Source organism: Taudactylus pleione, unplaced genomic scaffold (assembly GCF_031769625.1).
Source record: "Taudactylus pleione unplaced genomic scaffold, aTauple2 ptg000009l, whole genome shotgun sequence".
Taxonomy (NCBI): Eukaryota; Metazoa; Chordata; class Amphibia; order Anura; family Myobatrachidae; genus Taudactylus; species Taudactylus pleione.
In genome coordinates, this window is record NW_028284412.1 from 6,157,259 (window position 1) to 6,171,441 (window position 14,183).

At 39.4% G+C, this 14,183-nt stretch overlaps 1 protein-coding gene across 1 annotated transcript in view; it reads left to right on the forward strand.

Moving 5' to 3' along the window:
- The window catches only part of ASTN2 (astrotactin 2), a 567,587-nt gene that overhangs the window by 155,458 nt on the left and 397,946 nt on the right, over nt 1-14,183 (forward strand). Inside the window, exon 4 of the mRNA XM_088467057.1 lies at nt 2,615-2,722. Coding sequence (XP_088323183.1) covers nt 2,615-2,722 — 108 coding nt within the window. The remainder of the gene's footprint in view (nt 1-2,614; nt 2,723-14,183) is intronic.

The window sequence follows — 14,183 nt, forward strand, 5'->3', positions numbered from 1 at the left end:
GCACCCTCTGTTCTAAACCTGATCTCCTGCTGTTTGTTGGGCATTCCCACTTGTTTTCAAAAGTTAACATTTCTAAAACTGAATATATTGTCTTTCCCCTTCCAAGGTCCTCTCTCATTTACCCATTTGCCCCTGCATTGACAACATCTCACTCGCCTTAGTCTCCCAAATCTGCTGTCAGTGTCCTTTTTAATTGTGACCTCTCTTTAACTCCCCAGATTCAGTTCTTTACCCAATCTTGCCTCTTTCACTTCTACTACATTTCCAGGATATTTACCTTTCACACCAACGATGCCACTAAAATCATCCACAAACTTATCTCCTGCCTTAATTACTGTAACCTACTGACCTACCTCATTCTCTTCTTACCCCTCTTCAATCCATCCTCAATTCCACTGCCCACCTCATTTTCCTCTCATCACTACCGCCATTGTCACCTGCCCCCTTTCCCCTGACAGTTGCTCCACTGGCTTTCTATGCTATGCAGAATAAAATTCAAACTCCTCTCACTCAACTACAAGGCCCTTAACCACTTTCCCAAACTGTATCTCCAACCTCATCTTCACACACTACCTTGAGTTCTCTGCTCTACAAACAATCACCTCCTCTCAATCTCCAATTGTATCCTCCCACTCTCACCTTTAGGATTTCTCCTGTGTGGCTCAAACATCTGGAATACCCTCCCATGCTTAATCAGACTTTTGCCTACCACCCTTCTCCTAACTCTCCACAAACTGCACCCCATTCCATCTTTGTGTCCATCCATCTTCCTTTAAAGGTAAAGTCTTGTGAGCAGGACCTTCTCTCCTATTTTCACTACGTAATTATGTAATTTTTGCATTGTAATTATGTATTTAAGTTAATTTGTGAACCTGTGTATATCTTGCTAAATTTTACACCTTGTACCCTTGTAATCCTTATGTTCCATGCCAATGTACAAAACTGTGGAACCTTTGTGGTGCCATAGCAATAAAATACAATAGTTAGAATAGTATCTAAAAGGTAAATTCTGCATATTGGGGCCAAAGTAAAGGATGTTAAATATTTTGATTATATACCACAGCACAAATGTCCTAAATATGAGGGGTGTCCAAAAAGTAATACCTAAATGCTCATAACTCTGAAATAATATGCAACATTTATTTGAAACTTTGTCAGTTTGTAGTTTAATATGTCTGCTAGCTATATATGTATATTTGTTTAGGTAGTCCAAGAAATACCATGGAATCCAAGACGAAACAAAGAGCCATCATTGAATTTCTGGAAAAAGAAGGCTGCAGTGCTACAGAAATCCACAGAAGACTGGAAAAAGTGTATGGTAAGTGTACAATTGACTATAGCAATTTCAGAAGGTGGATGAAGCGTTTCAATCGGGAGAATCGTCAGTGTACGACAAACCTCGTGGTGGCAGACCATCAACTGCAGTGACAGCAGAGAACCGACACAAAGTCGATGTCATGATTCAGAAAGAAGATCGTGTGACCATCAGAGATATCAGTGATGAACTTGAATGTAGCCATGGCACTGTAGAAACACTAATCAATGTTTTGGGATATCATACAGTGTGTGCTAAATGGGTTCCACAGCAATTAACCAGGGATCATAAGGCCTAGTTGGTGGAAGTGTGCAATGACCTTTTGACCAATTTTGAAGCCAACCCTGAGACGTTTTTGGAAAATGTCATTACAAGAGATGAGACCTGGGTATTCCTTTATGACCCAGAAACAAGGGCCCAATCAAAGCAATGGAAACACCCAAGTTCACCTAGGACAAAAAAGTTTAAATCACAGAGATCTGTAAACAAAGCCATGGCCACATTCTTCTGGGATTGCCGTGGTGTTATTCTCATCGATTACTTGGAACCAAACCAATCAATCAAGGGATCGATACATTATTACACTTAAGAAGCTGAAAGAAGCCATCTGCAAAAAATGGTCAACAAATCCACTGTCAAATGTCATCTTACACCATGACAATACCAGACCTCACACTTCGATGGCAACATCTGCGGACATTGCCAAAATGGGGTGGGCAATAATGCCACATCCATCATACAGTCCTGATTTGGACCCTTCTGACTTTCATCTGTTTGGCCCTCTCAAATACTGTCACCGGGGGTCAACATTTTGAAGACATAGAGGTTGTTAAAAATGCCATACGTTCCTGGGTCAAACACCAACCACTGGAATTTTTCCAAAGTGGATTCACAGCTTGGGTTGAGAGGTGGAGAAAATGTTTGAGGGCAGATGGTGAATTTTTTGAGTAGAGTCATTCTGTTACTAAGATTTCAAAGTATTTCACTGCAAATTTTCAACTCTGTATCTATAATAAAATTTGAGTTGTGAGCATTTAGGCATTACTTTTTGAACAACCCTCGTACCTTAGCAAAATTTAGCAAAATTATCCTATGAACAGAAATGATGAAATTAAATAAAAACTTTCAAGTATCTCCATAGGTTACATATCTATTAGTGTAAATGTTCATATCAAGCAGGGAAGCTAGACTTTTTTAATATGTTATAAAATTAATTTGTAGAAAATAATGAAATATTTAAATGTAGTACAATATGCTATGCAGGAACTTTTTTTTCATATTGTGCTGCTTTCTTCTTAGCTCCAACAGGATTTCTGAAGTCAGAGGAGAACTCTGGATCAGAGACAGGAGACGAGACACAGTTGACAATCCAAGGACGGCAGCATGAGAACCAGCAGAGAAGCAAAGGTAAGAACAGCACGAGTCTGTAAGAGTGGTCTACTAATGTAAAAAATCCTAATCAAAGCAGTCTTCCACAGATAAAAAGTATGTATAGTAGCCATATATAAATGAAAAAATATATTTTAAAAGATACATAATGAATACATTACATTTCCACTCATAAAATAGATATTAATGAGAATTTAAACGGCAAGAGCTTTTAAAAAATTGTCAAAACACTTAGTAAATTTATTATTAATTGGGTCTCATTAGAATCATTGAATGTTGATAGAGTCCAATTGGCATGTCTTTTGCAGTGTAACACATCTGCTTTATTATACGGCTTTATTTTTAAAACAGGTTTATGTATACATGTGATTATTGATGTATATGTGCTAATTCTTAAATCCCAATATGTAATCCATTTTTAATTTAAAAAGTGTACCCCTTTTTCTCAAAATCTCTTATTCTGATAGTTACCAGATAATGTTTTTGTTTAAAAACTTGTAAAGTGAAATGTATGGACATGAAAGTCATCATTGAAACGATTTAAAAAAAATTTACATTTCAAAATGTTTTATATCAAACACCTTCTTATCAACTAGAGAAAGAGGGTTGTGACAGCAGATTCAAAATGGTAAATTATGAGCAGCATAAAATACGGCATCACATTGCTCTTGAAATTGTGCTAGTGCACCTGCTTGTCCGTCATTTGCATGTTAAGTGCTTGCCCTCTTCCTGGTCTTTGGAGATACTGCTGTAATTAATCTGTGCTTACATTTATGGTTTTGCAGGCACTATGAGGTCTATTCATCATCACTTAATTTATACAAAAGCTGGCAAAAAAAATTAATCTAAATTTTCACATACTATTGTGTAAATTAAGTATCAGTGTTATTCATTAACAGTGTAACACAGGAGATATCACTGATATCTCCTGGTTACAGATCTCCACCAATAATTTTCCACAGTCCCCATACTTAAGTATGTAATTCATCAAGTTTTGAAAATGCTTTTTTTTCGTAACTTGACAGTGAAACTGTACGCCATTCTGAGATGGCTTACAGCCTCCGAATGTGTCACAAGCTGCCATTTACACTGCAGCATGTGCAGGAGGAGGATCTATTCAGATCCCTCCCTGCTTTGTCCTCTCTGCCTGCAGCTCAGATGCCAGAGTCTGCTGCCTCCTGTGCCCACCTCCTGCCCACAACCTTCATCTCCCCTCCCCCAGTGTCCATCCCCAGCCCGCATGCTCCATATTCTCCCCCTGTACAGCTTTCGCATCCTCCATCCCTGTGTCCAGCTCCTGCCCTCTTCCTACAAATTTTCCCCATACCTGGTTTCCAGCTCATGCTGGCATCCTCCATCTACCTCCACTCAGTATGGAGTTCCTTCCCGCATCCTCCATCTCACTCCACTCAGTATGGAGCTCCTGCCGCTATCCTACAACTCCCTCGCCTGGTATGGATCTCCTGCCGGCCTCCTCCATCTCCCGCCACCCAGTATGGAGCTCCTGCCTCCATCCTCCATCTCCCCCTGGCTGATATGGAACTCCTGCCCATATCCTCCATCTCCTTCCCAGTCCTATCCTCCAACTCCCCAGTGTCCATCTCCTGCCCGCTTGGGCTTTAGGTCAGTGGTTATAGAGGGTTCCTAAGGCCAGGTGACAGTGAGTGCTGCCCAGCCAGAACTGTCTTACAAAAAAGGAAAGGAAAACAGGTATTCTTATATAGGGCACACACAGATTTTTTCTTTTATATTTGTATGTCAAAAATCTGGATAAAGTATTAACACATCACTTTTTGTTAAATAATTTATTATCGGTGAAATAATCTTCAAACAATCATATGTGATAATGTGTGCAAAAAATGTGTATTAAAATTGTGACTGAAGACCTTTGTAACATATTATTTGCAATAAAGTATAAATACTTATATGTTTGTACTTTTGTGAACCGCTATATCCTAAAAAGAACCTCAATACACTGTGGATAGGCTTATAATTCACTAAATTCTGTATCACATAAGGTCCAATTATATAATATATTGGAGTTCTGCTCAACCTCTTGGGAGAGATGATGGTATATAATATATATTATGTATCAGTTGACTCTAATAATAACCACCAACCTTAGGGTATAGATATTCTCCTAAAGGTTATATCTGTGGGAGTCACAATACAGTTCTCACTATCTAAGTTAAAGGAACAAAGGAAAGTGGGAGAATCAAGATACCAGAAACGATAGCAGAAAAGACATTAAATTTGGAGAAGGACAACATTTTACATGAATCAACATTAAGGGTTATTAATATTGCAGATAGAACACTTACGGAACAACAATTGAGTTTATTAAGCAGAGGGCTTTCTTTCTCCCTACTAGCCATTTAGATAGATTCAACTGGGAGAAAGACCTTAGATTGTTTGGGAGGAATCTCCTATTAAAAAAATTCTTCTCTAAAAAATCAGAATGGTATGGACCATCATTCTCCCAAAAAACAGCCATGACAAATAATGAGGATAATGTTTCTGTTGAAGAATTGGAAGCACTACTTACATTGGAAGAACTGGCTGAAGAATCTGGTGATGCAATAAGCACAAATAGACCTATCTGCAAAAATAGATCCAAATTTTTCCCGCAATCAAATATTTGCCCTGAAGTTACCATTTATATGAATTTAGTATCGAAGGATCTGGACTTGTTATATGCAAAAAGTTGCACAAAATTTGATTCTGGTAACATCACAAGAGCAGAAAAGAAACTTCTCAAAGAAATGAAGAAATGGGAAGATGTTGTCATAAAGCCCTCCGATAAGGGGGCAATATTGTTATATGGGACAAAGAGAAATATACTCAAGAAGCTATGAAACAACTACAGGATGAATCATGTTACAAATCACTTACTTTCAATCCTATGGCTGACTATCAACATCAGTATAATAACATGCATAAAAGGATTAACGGAAAAAACAAGTATATTTCTTGATATCCATTTAAGGAAATTTGTGACAGAACTCCCTTCCTATACCAAAAACACCACGGATGTCCTTCAGAAAGTTGAAGATGTACACATTGGAGAAAATACCTGGTTAGCAACACGTGACGTTGAATCATTGTATACTAGTATTCAACATGAAGCAGGTATTAAATCTGTTAGATACTTCCTCGAGATGAAAGGAACAACTGACTTTGGAGAATTTTTGTTGCGATTACTCAAGTTTGTGCTCACCAAAAATTTCTTCATTTTTAACGACCAGTTTTTCTCCAGGTGAGGGGCACAGCTATGGGGCAGCTTGTGCCCCCACATATGCAAACATCTATCTTGGCTGGTGGGAGAAACACACGGTATTCAGTGAGGAAAATGAAAGATATACCAAAAATCTAATATTATGGATGCGATTTATAGATGATATCCTGGTACTTCCATTTTTCATGTGATGCCCTGGGAGTGATCCTTGGCTGGGTTCTTTTGGGCTGCCCTGCGCCTCGGACGTGAACCCCTTAATGTTAGGGACGCTGGTATAGAGGAGCCTTGACGCTGGCCCGGCGCTTAATCATATATTTGCAAATGTATGCAACCAATACCTCTGAATTTCTATTATCATGTAGGATTCAAGTATTTTTCCTAATATTGCTGCAGTGTGCTGGAGGGAATCTTCTTTTTTCTGTGGTTCAGTATAAACCCCACCCTTTACAAGCACCTGAGCAATATCCTTAAGCTGATGTGAGCGACCACCATACTTTCTTTTTACTGTGGGTTGGTCCCAAAGAAGAACTGGAGGAGTTTATTAAGATCCTCAACATCAACAAATTCAATTTAAAACTCACCTCAGAGATTAGTCGTATAGAAATTAGTTTCTTGGATTTGAAAATACAGGTGGCAGAGGATGGACAAATTATAACTGATCTATTTAGAAAACACACTGCGACCAACAGTGTTCTCCAACATAGTATTTCCCACTTTCCTCCTATTCTGAAAGGAATACCCAAAGGTGAATTCATGCGTCTTAAATACAACTGTTCAAATCCAAATCAATACAAATGGAGATGCCAGGAACTACCGTAAGCCTTAGACTAATAGGTAGGGGATACAGCAAACAAGCCATAAAAAAGGCCAAATATGAAGCTGATCAGAAAGATAGACAACAACTGATGTACCCCAAAAGTAAAATCAAAGAAGAATTAACAGAGGTGAGGTTTATTGGTGAATTCTGGAAAGAACGGAGGGAGATTCAAACAATCTTGCAAAAATATTGGCATGTTCTTCTACTTGATTCAGATCTGGCAACAAATCTAAAATTAAAGATACAAATGTCATGGAGAAGAACACGTAATTTAAGGGATCATCTGGTACATAGTAATTTCACTAAGAGACCCAAGAAACAACCTGTACTGACCAGATCATATAAATGTGGGGGATGAAAAACATGCCAACACATGATAAAAACAAAGGTATTTGAAGTTAAATTCCATAAAATACATCATATCCAGGATTACATTAATTGTAACACATCAGGAACAATACATTGTATTAAATGCCCCTGTGTGAAAAACTATATAGGTATGACCACGAGACCCCTTAAACAAAGGGTATTAGAGCATGTGGGAAATATCAGAAATTCCATCTCTGATATAACCAAAAAGAAGAAATTAACATTGATTGCTCGACATTTCCATGATTGTCATCAAAATGATGTTAGACTTTTGAAAGTCTTTGGTTTTGAAAAAGTCCAGTTGGGGATTAGGGGGTGGAGACCTAACAGAAGAACTACTATGGAGAGAAAGTAGATGGACTTATAAAATGGGAGGTTTAAATCTGATAGGACTTAATGAATTCATCAATTTTGGAGTGTTCTTATAGTTAATTCTCTGTTTGATATATGAGAATTAATAATTTTAGTTTCCAATTTTCCTTTATAGTCCTGGTATATTATACCAAGGCAAAATATCTTAATTAATATAATATATCTCATCAATAATATAGGAAATAACAATTTTTATATACATATATTACTATAATTTAGTATTAAAGGATTTAATAATATTATTTAATATTTATCATTAATATGGTGGGTTCTTAGTTTATTATATTTTATTTTCACGAATTTTGTACACTTATTTTAAATTTCATGTGAAATTCGTTAATAATCACTCATATTAATTTTCATTTCACGAACAATTAATAGTCATATAAGGATATTCACATATGTAATATAAATAAAAAAATCACTATATATTCATATAATTATAATATTTATACACAGAATATTTACACTAAATATTTATAAATCATTTATAAGCACTAAATTTGGATGGTTTTATTCAATTAGTTTGGTTTTGCACCTCATAAATCCCTCAAATATACTGTATATATACCTATGTATAGACATATAAATTAAATTACATTTCCTAACACATCTAACTAACTATATATGATCTGGCTAATTATATCAATTTCTAATCTTAGCTATTAGCTCAATTTAATTGTACTATCAGCTTCCCTTTCTCTGCTATTATATTTTGAAGAAGAGATGAAACAATTTTGGCATTAAAACATATTAGTTTGTATGAGAATCTCATCACTTATTTCGGATTGGACAAATGAGCCATCAATCACCATTAAGTAGAATTGATTGGTTATACACTCTTTAAATGGGAAGACAGCCCACTGGACGGGTTGGCCCCTATTACTAAGCCACTGGCGAAACGCGCGTCAGGGTATTGAGAACACGCTTCATGGCGTCTCCTCTCTTTTAATAGACTGTGCCTATTATTTTGTGAACTGATTCCTATGTGACAAACTGTTAATATACATATGACACCAAAAGTATGAATGCTATTTAAGCCTTACACTGAATCTCATTACACGCGGCTGTGAAACAAATCTGGCAGACCGTGTTGCCTATATTCACCAAGCTATCCAGCGGTGACTAATAAAACACAAAATATATACTCTGTATCCATGTGAAAAAAGTTTATGTGAATTGTTCCTTATATGAAATACTGTCCACATACATGATTAAAGTGAGATTGTGATTCAAGTCTCACAATGAGCTACAGTGTATGCGGCTGTGAAATCAAATTAGCAGAGATTGGTGTTTTATATTTTGAGGTGTGATTATTATTAAGCCTCACACTGAGCCATAATATATGTGGCTGTGAAGTCAATTCAGCAGACCTTGCTGCTTATACCAAAAGTATGAATGCTATTTAAGTCTCGCACTGAATCTCATTACACGCGGCTGTGAAACAAATCTGGCTGACCGTGTTGCCTATACTCACCAAGCTATCCAGCAGTGACTAATAAGACACAAAATATACACTCTGTATCCATGTAAAAAACTGTATGTGAATTGTTCTTTATATAACACATTGCCCACATATATGATTGAAGTGAGATTGCGATTCAAGTCTCACAATGAGCTACAGTGTACGTGGCTGTGAAATCAAATTAGCAGAACTTGGTGTTTTATACTATGAGGTCTGATTATTATTAAGCCTCACACTGAGCCATAATATATGTGGCTGTGAAATCAATTCAGCAGATCTTGCTGCTTATACTTACCATGTTAATCAGTCGTTATTAAAATATGAACTGATACTTTGTATCCATGTGATAAACCTCATGTGAACTGCTCCTAATAAGATATACCTTTTATATATATATGGCGCTTGAAGTATGATCTAAGCCTCACACGGAGACATAATATATGCGGTTGTGTAACTTATTTAGCAGAAACTCAGTGTCTATACTCACCATGCTGCTTGGCCGTCATTATTAAGATTATGAATTGACACACTGTTTCTATGTGATAAATTATTGGCGGCACAGTGTCTAAAACCTTAACACATGTGGCAGAACAACAATAATATTGATGAAATCCTGTTTATGTATATGTGTTGTCTCAACAGGAAGGGATAAGTTATTATAATATAATATAAACAGGAGAGAACTGCATTAGTGACTCCCACAGATATAACCTTTAGGAGAATATTTATATCCTGAGGATGGTGGTTATAATTTATAATTATTAGAGTCAATTGATATATACTAGATATTACCACTTCTCCCTAGAGGTTGAATGGAATCCCAATATATGACACATCTGGACCACATGTGATACAGAACTTAGATAGTGAGAACTGTATTGTGACTCCCACAGATATAACCTTTAGGAGAATATCTATACCCTAAGGTTGGTGGTTATTATTAGAGTCAACTGATACATAATATATATTATGTACCAGGGCCACAACTAGGGGGAGGGGCTGGAGGTGCACGTGCACCGGGTGCACCGCTGCACCCGGCGCCTGTGTCCTCCAGCCCGGCGCTGCAGAGAGGCTCCAAGCCGGACGCCCGCTGAGATGTTATTACCAGCGGGCGCCTGGCTCCTTCTCTGCAGCGACACGGTATAGCCGGAGGCTGGAGTTCTCTCCTGAACTCCAGCTTCCAGCTCTCCCCACGGGCACTATGGGAGAGACATCATGATGTCTCCCCCATAGTTCCGAAGAGCAGCCGGGTGGACCGGACGCGACGCTGTATGCAGGTACAGGGTTCAAGGTATTTTTTTTTTTAATAAGCTGCACTACAGGGGCATTATTATGGGGGCATGGACATTACCACACGGGCATTACTATGGGGGCATGGCCAATACAAGGGCATTACTGTATAGGCACTATAGGGGCATTACTATTGGGGCATGGGCACTACAGGGTCATTACTGTATGAGCACTCCAGGGGCATAACTATGGGACCATGGGCACTACAGGGGCATTACTATGGGGGCATGGGCACTACAGGGGCATTATTATGGGGGCATGGGCATTTCCACAGGGGCATTACTATGGGGGAATGGGCAATACAGGGGCATTACTGTATAGGCACTACAGGGGCATTACTAATGGGGCATAAGCACTACAGAGGCATTACCACAGGTACATTACTGTGGGGGCACTACAGGGGCATTACTATGGGAGCATGGGCACTACAGGGGCATTGCTATGAAAGCATGGGCTCTACAAGGGCATTACCACAAGGGAATTAATATGGGAGCATGGGCACCACAGGGGCATTACTGTATGGTGGGCACTACAGCGGCATTACTGTATGATGGGCACTACAGGGACAATACTATGGGGGTATTAACATATGGGCATTACTATGGGGGCATTACAATATGGGCACTACTACAGGGGCATTACTATATGGGTACTACTACAGGGGTATTACCTCAGGGGGCATTACTATAGGGGCACTGATGCAGGGGGGAATTACCAGGGGGGGCCGCCAAATTACTGTCTTGCCCCTGGTGACAAAAATCCTAGTTTCGGCCCTGTATATACCATCATCTCTCCCAAGAGATTGATCAGAACTCCAGTATATTATATAATTGGACCTTATGTGATACAGAATTTAGTGAATTATAAGCCTATCCATAGTGTATTGAGGCTCTTTTTAGGATATAGCGGTTCACGAAAGTACAAACATATAAGTAATTATACTTTATTGCAAATAATACGTTACAAAGGTTTTCAGTCACAATTTTAATACACATTTTTTGCACACATTATCACATATGATTGTTTGTAGATTATTTTGCCGATAATAAATTATTTAATAAAAGTAATGTTTTAATACTTTACGCAGATTTTTGACATACAAATATAAAAGAAAAAATCTGTGTGTGGCCTATATAAGAATACCTGTTTTCTTTTCCTTTTTTGTAAGACAGTTCTGGCCGGCCAGCACTCACTGTCACCTGGCCTTAGGAACCCTCTATAACCACTGACCTAAAGCCCAAGTGGGCAGGAATTATTCTTAGGTGCACCTCCCTCTATACATCAACTATAAAGCTTCAAATTATATAAGGGAAAAGATTGCCATTTAATATTGCAGTCTCTGTGCGGATAACCAAATTGTTCGGCCAGAACTGTCCTCTGTCACACAGTGCCCTGCCATCACCTCCAGCTCCACGCAGCATAAGATGTCTGGGTTGACTCTGCAGCCTGAGCTGGTCCAGGCTGAAAGGCTGTATCTCCCACTGGTGAAGCCCGATTCTGGTACCATTGGAAAGCTGAGATTCTCAGCTTTTGGATGCTATCAATGGTGAGATTCTTGGATTGCAGGAACCAGGTGGGAACCGGGGTCAAAGGTGAAGCGCCTCTCCTGCTGTGGATTTCTGACACCCTGCCATTGGAAGCCTCTAGCTCTGCTTCACACAGACTCCAGGAGCTGATTTTAGGCTTTAAATTTACAGGGGAATCAGGGCTGTCAGATGGTGATTCCAGCTTGTCCTTACCCCCCAGCAACCTGTGATATCGGGGTGCAGAGTTACCGGTAATTAGCCCAGCTGGAAGCTCCAGACTCCCCTCAGTTGGGAGCCTCTTACGCCACTCCACCCTAGGGTCCTGGTTCTGGGCTTGCAATTTAGAGGGGACTTGAGGCTACTGGGAGATTTTCCCTAGCCCCCCAGGAAACTAGAGATATCGGGGTTCATAGTTTCTGGTAATTTGGAAGGTGTATGTGAAGCAGCAGCATAGATGATAAAGTGATTCACATTTCCGAGAAGCTGACTCCGCAGAAAGAGTAGCTTTTCGGAAGTGATAATTTTGCAAAGGAGGCATGATGAATGCCTCAAAAAATAACTTTAAACTCGCTGCGAGTTTAAAACATAATTAGCAGCACCTATCACATTTTTATCTTGATGAATAGACCCCCAAGTGTGTGGTGGAGATACTAAAAAAAAGTTTCCATTAAGTCCAATTTCTACTGAAAGAGCATACCTTCCTTAATCCTTAATGGCAACCTCTGTGTCTTTTGCTCATTTAGGCACTGTTTATAGCTTTCATGACAGTGATTGGACATCATAGATGCTCCTAGTTTTGCACTTACAGTAAAATGAAAAATAATACTTTATATTGACTGAATTCATGATGAGCTAATGAGTGTATACATGTTTAGGGGTCTATTCATCATCACTTAATTTCTACAAAAGCAGGTGATAATTAATATTTTCAGCTACTTTTGTGTAAATTACATGTCAGATCCATTCATCATTCCTGTAACACAGGAGATATCACAGATATCTCCCCAATAGAATTATCCCCCGATAATTTCCACAGTCCCCATTCTTTAGTATGGGAACATAGAAATTATCAAATTCATCTAGTTCCGAATAAGCATTTTTTTCGAAACTTGTCAGTGATACTGTACGCCACCCTGAGATGGTATCCGACATTAGTAGCTATAGACACTTGCCAATCTGCTGCTCGATATGTATGGCCTGACAATGCAACTTGGCGGGCATTTCAATTTGCCCGGGCAGTTGTGATGCCAGTGTCAGTGGTCCCGGCAGCCAGTGTATGGGTGGTTGGTGGGTCACCCGTACACACATGAAGATCACCAATGTATCTTTCAGACAGTTGTTCTGCAGGGCCGACCTGATATGTCTGTTAACAATGTTGCTCACAGACATATCGAGTGTACACACCCACCGATGCACTTGCGATATATTGTTCATCAATCGAACAAATTATATATCGACAAGTGTGTACTCAGCATAACTCTCCTTTCCCCACCTCAGTCTATCCTGCATGATGCTGCACATTTAATTTTTATGTATTGTTGGCCTGCTTCAGCCTTCCCCTCTGCAACCTACTTTAATGGTTCCCCATTCTCCTCAGTATCACTTAAATCACTTCCTGCCCTCCTACATCTCCAGTATTATGTCTGTACAAACTCCCTCCTGCACCCGCTACTTTTCTACTGATTATCACCTCAAGTCTGGTTACCTCTTCTTAGGCCCACTTCCAAGATTTCTGCCGGTCCACCTCCCTCTCTGGGACTTACCAAGTCAGGCTTCCTACTAGTCTCACTAGCCACAATGGTGTACTGAAAATACACCTTTTCATCATAGCCTACCATCCCTCCTCCTAAATCTCCACTTTCCTCCTCTCACCTGACCTACCCTTAGCACTATCCATACCACCTGTGCTCTTTGTCTCACCTCCAAGTTCCATTCAGTGACTACGATGCTGTATGCTCAGCCATTCGTTGGGTACAGGCTCATTGAGTGCTGAACTACCTTCCCTGTCCTGCAACCCACCACCACTTTCCCTTTAAGATACAGTGAGGTTCCAGACCCTCTCCCCTTGTCCTCATCTTTTGTAGTCTATTGGTCATTGCTCTGTGTTGGTTCTAATATACGTCAACTTAAATTTACTGTACAGTGTTGTGAACACTATGTGATGTCTTAAAAATTAAATAATAATAATAATAAGCCATTTGCTATCATAGGGCATGCATAGCATGTGATGCCCAGTCCTGCTGCTGGTATACGTTTAGGATGCCGGCGGCCGCAATACTGACCGCCGGCTTCCCGACTCCTCAATCCCGTCTAGGGTTAAATGACAGGAGTCTAAAATGTAGACGCCTGACATTACCCCTACGCCGGGAGACCGGCAACCGGCATCCCGATCGTAGGGATGCCGG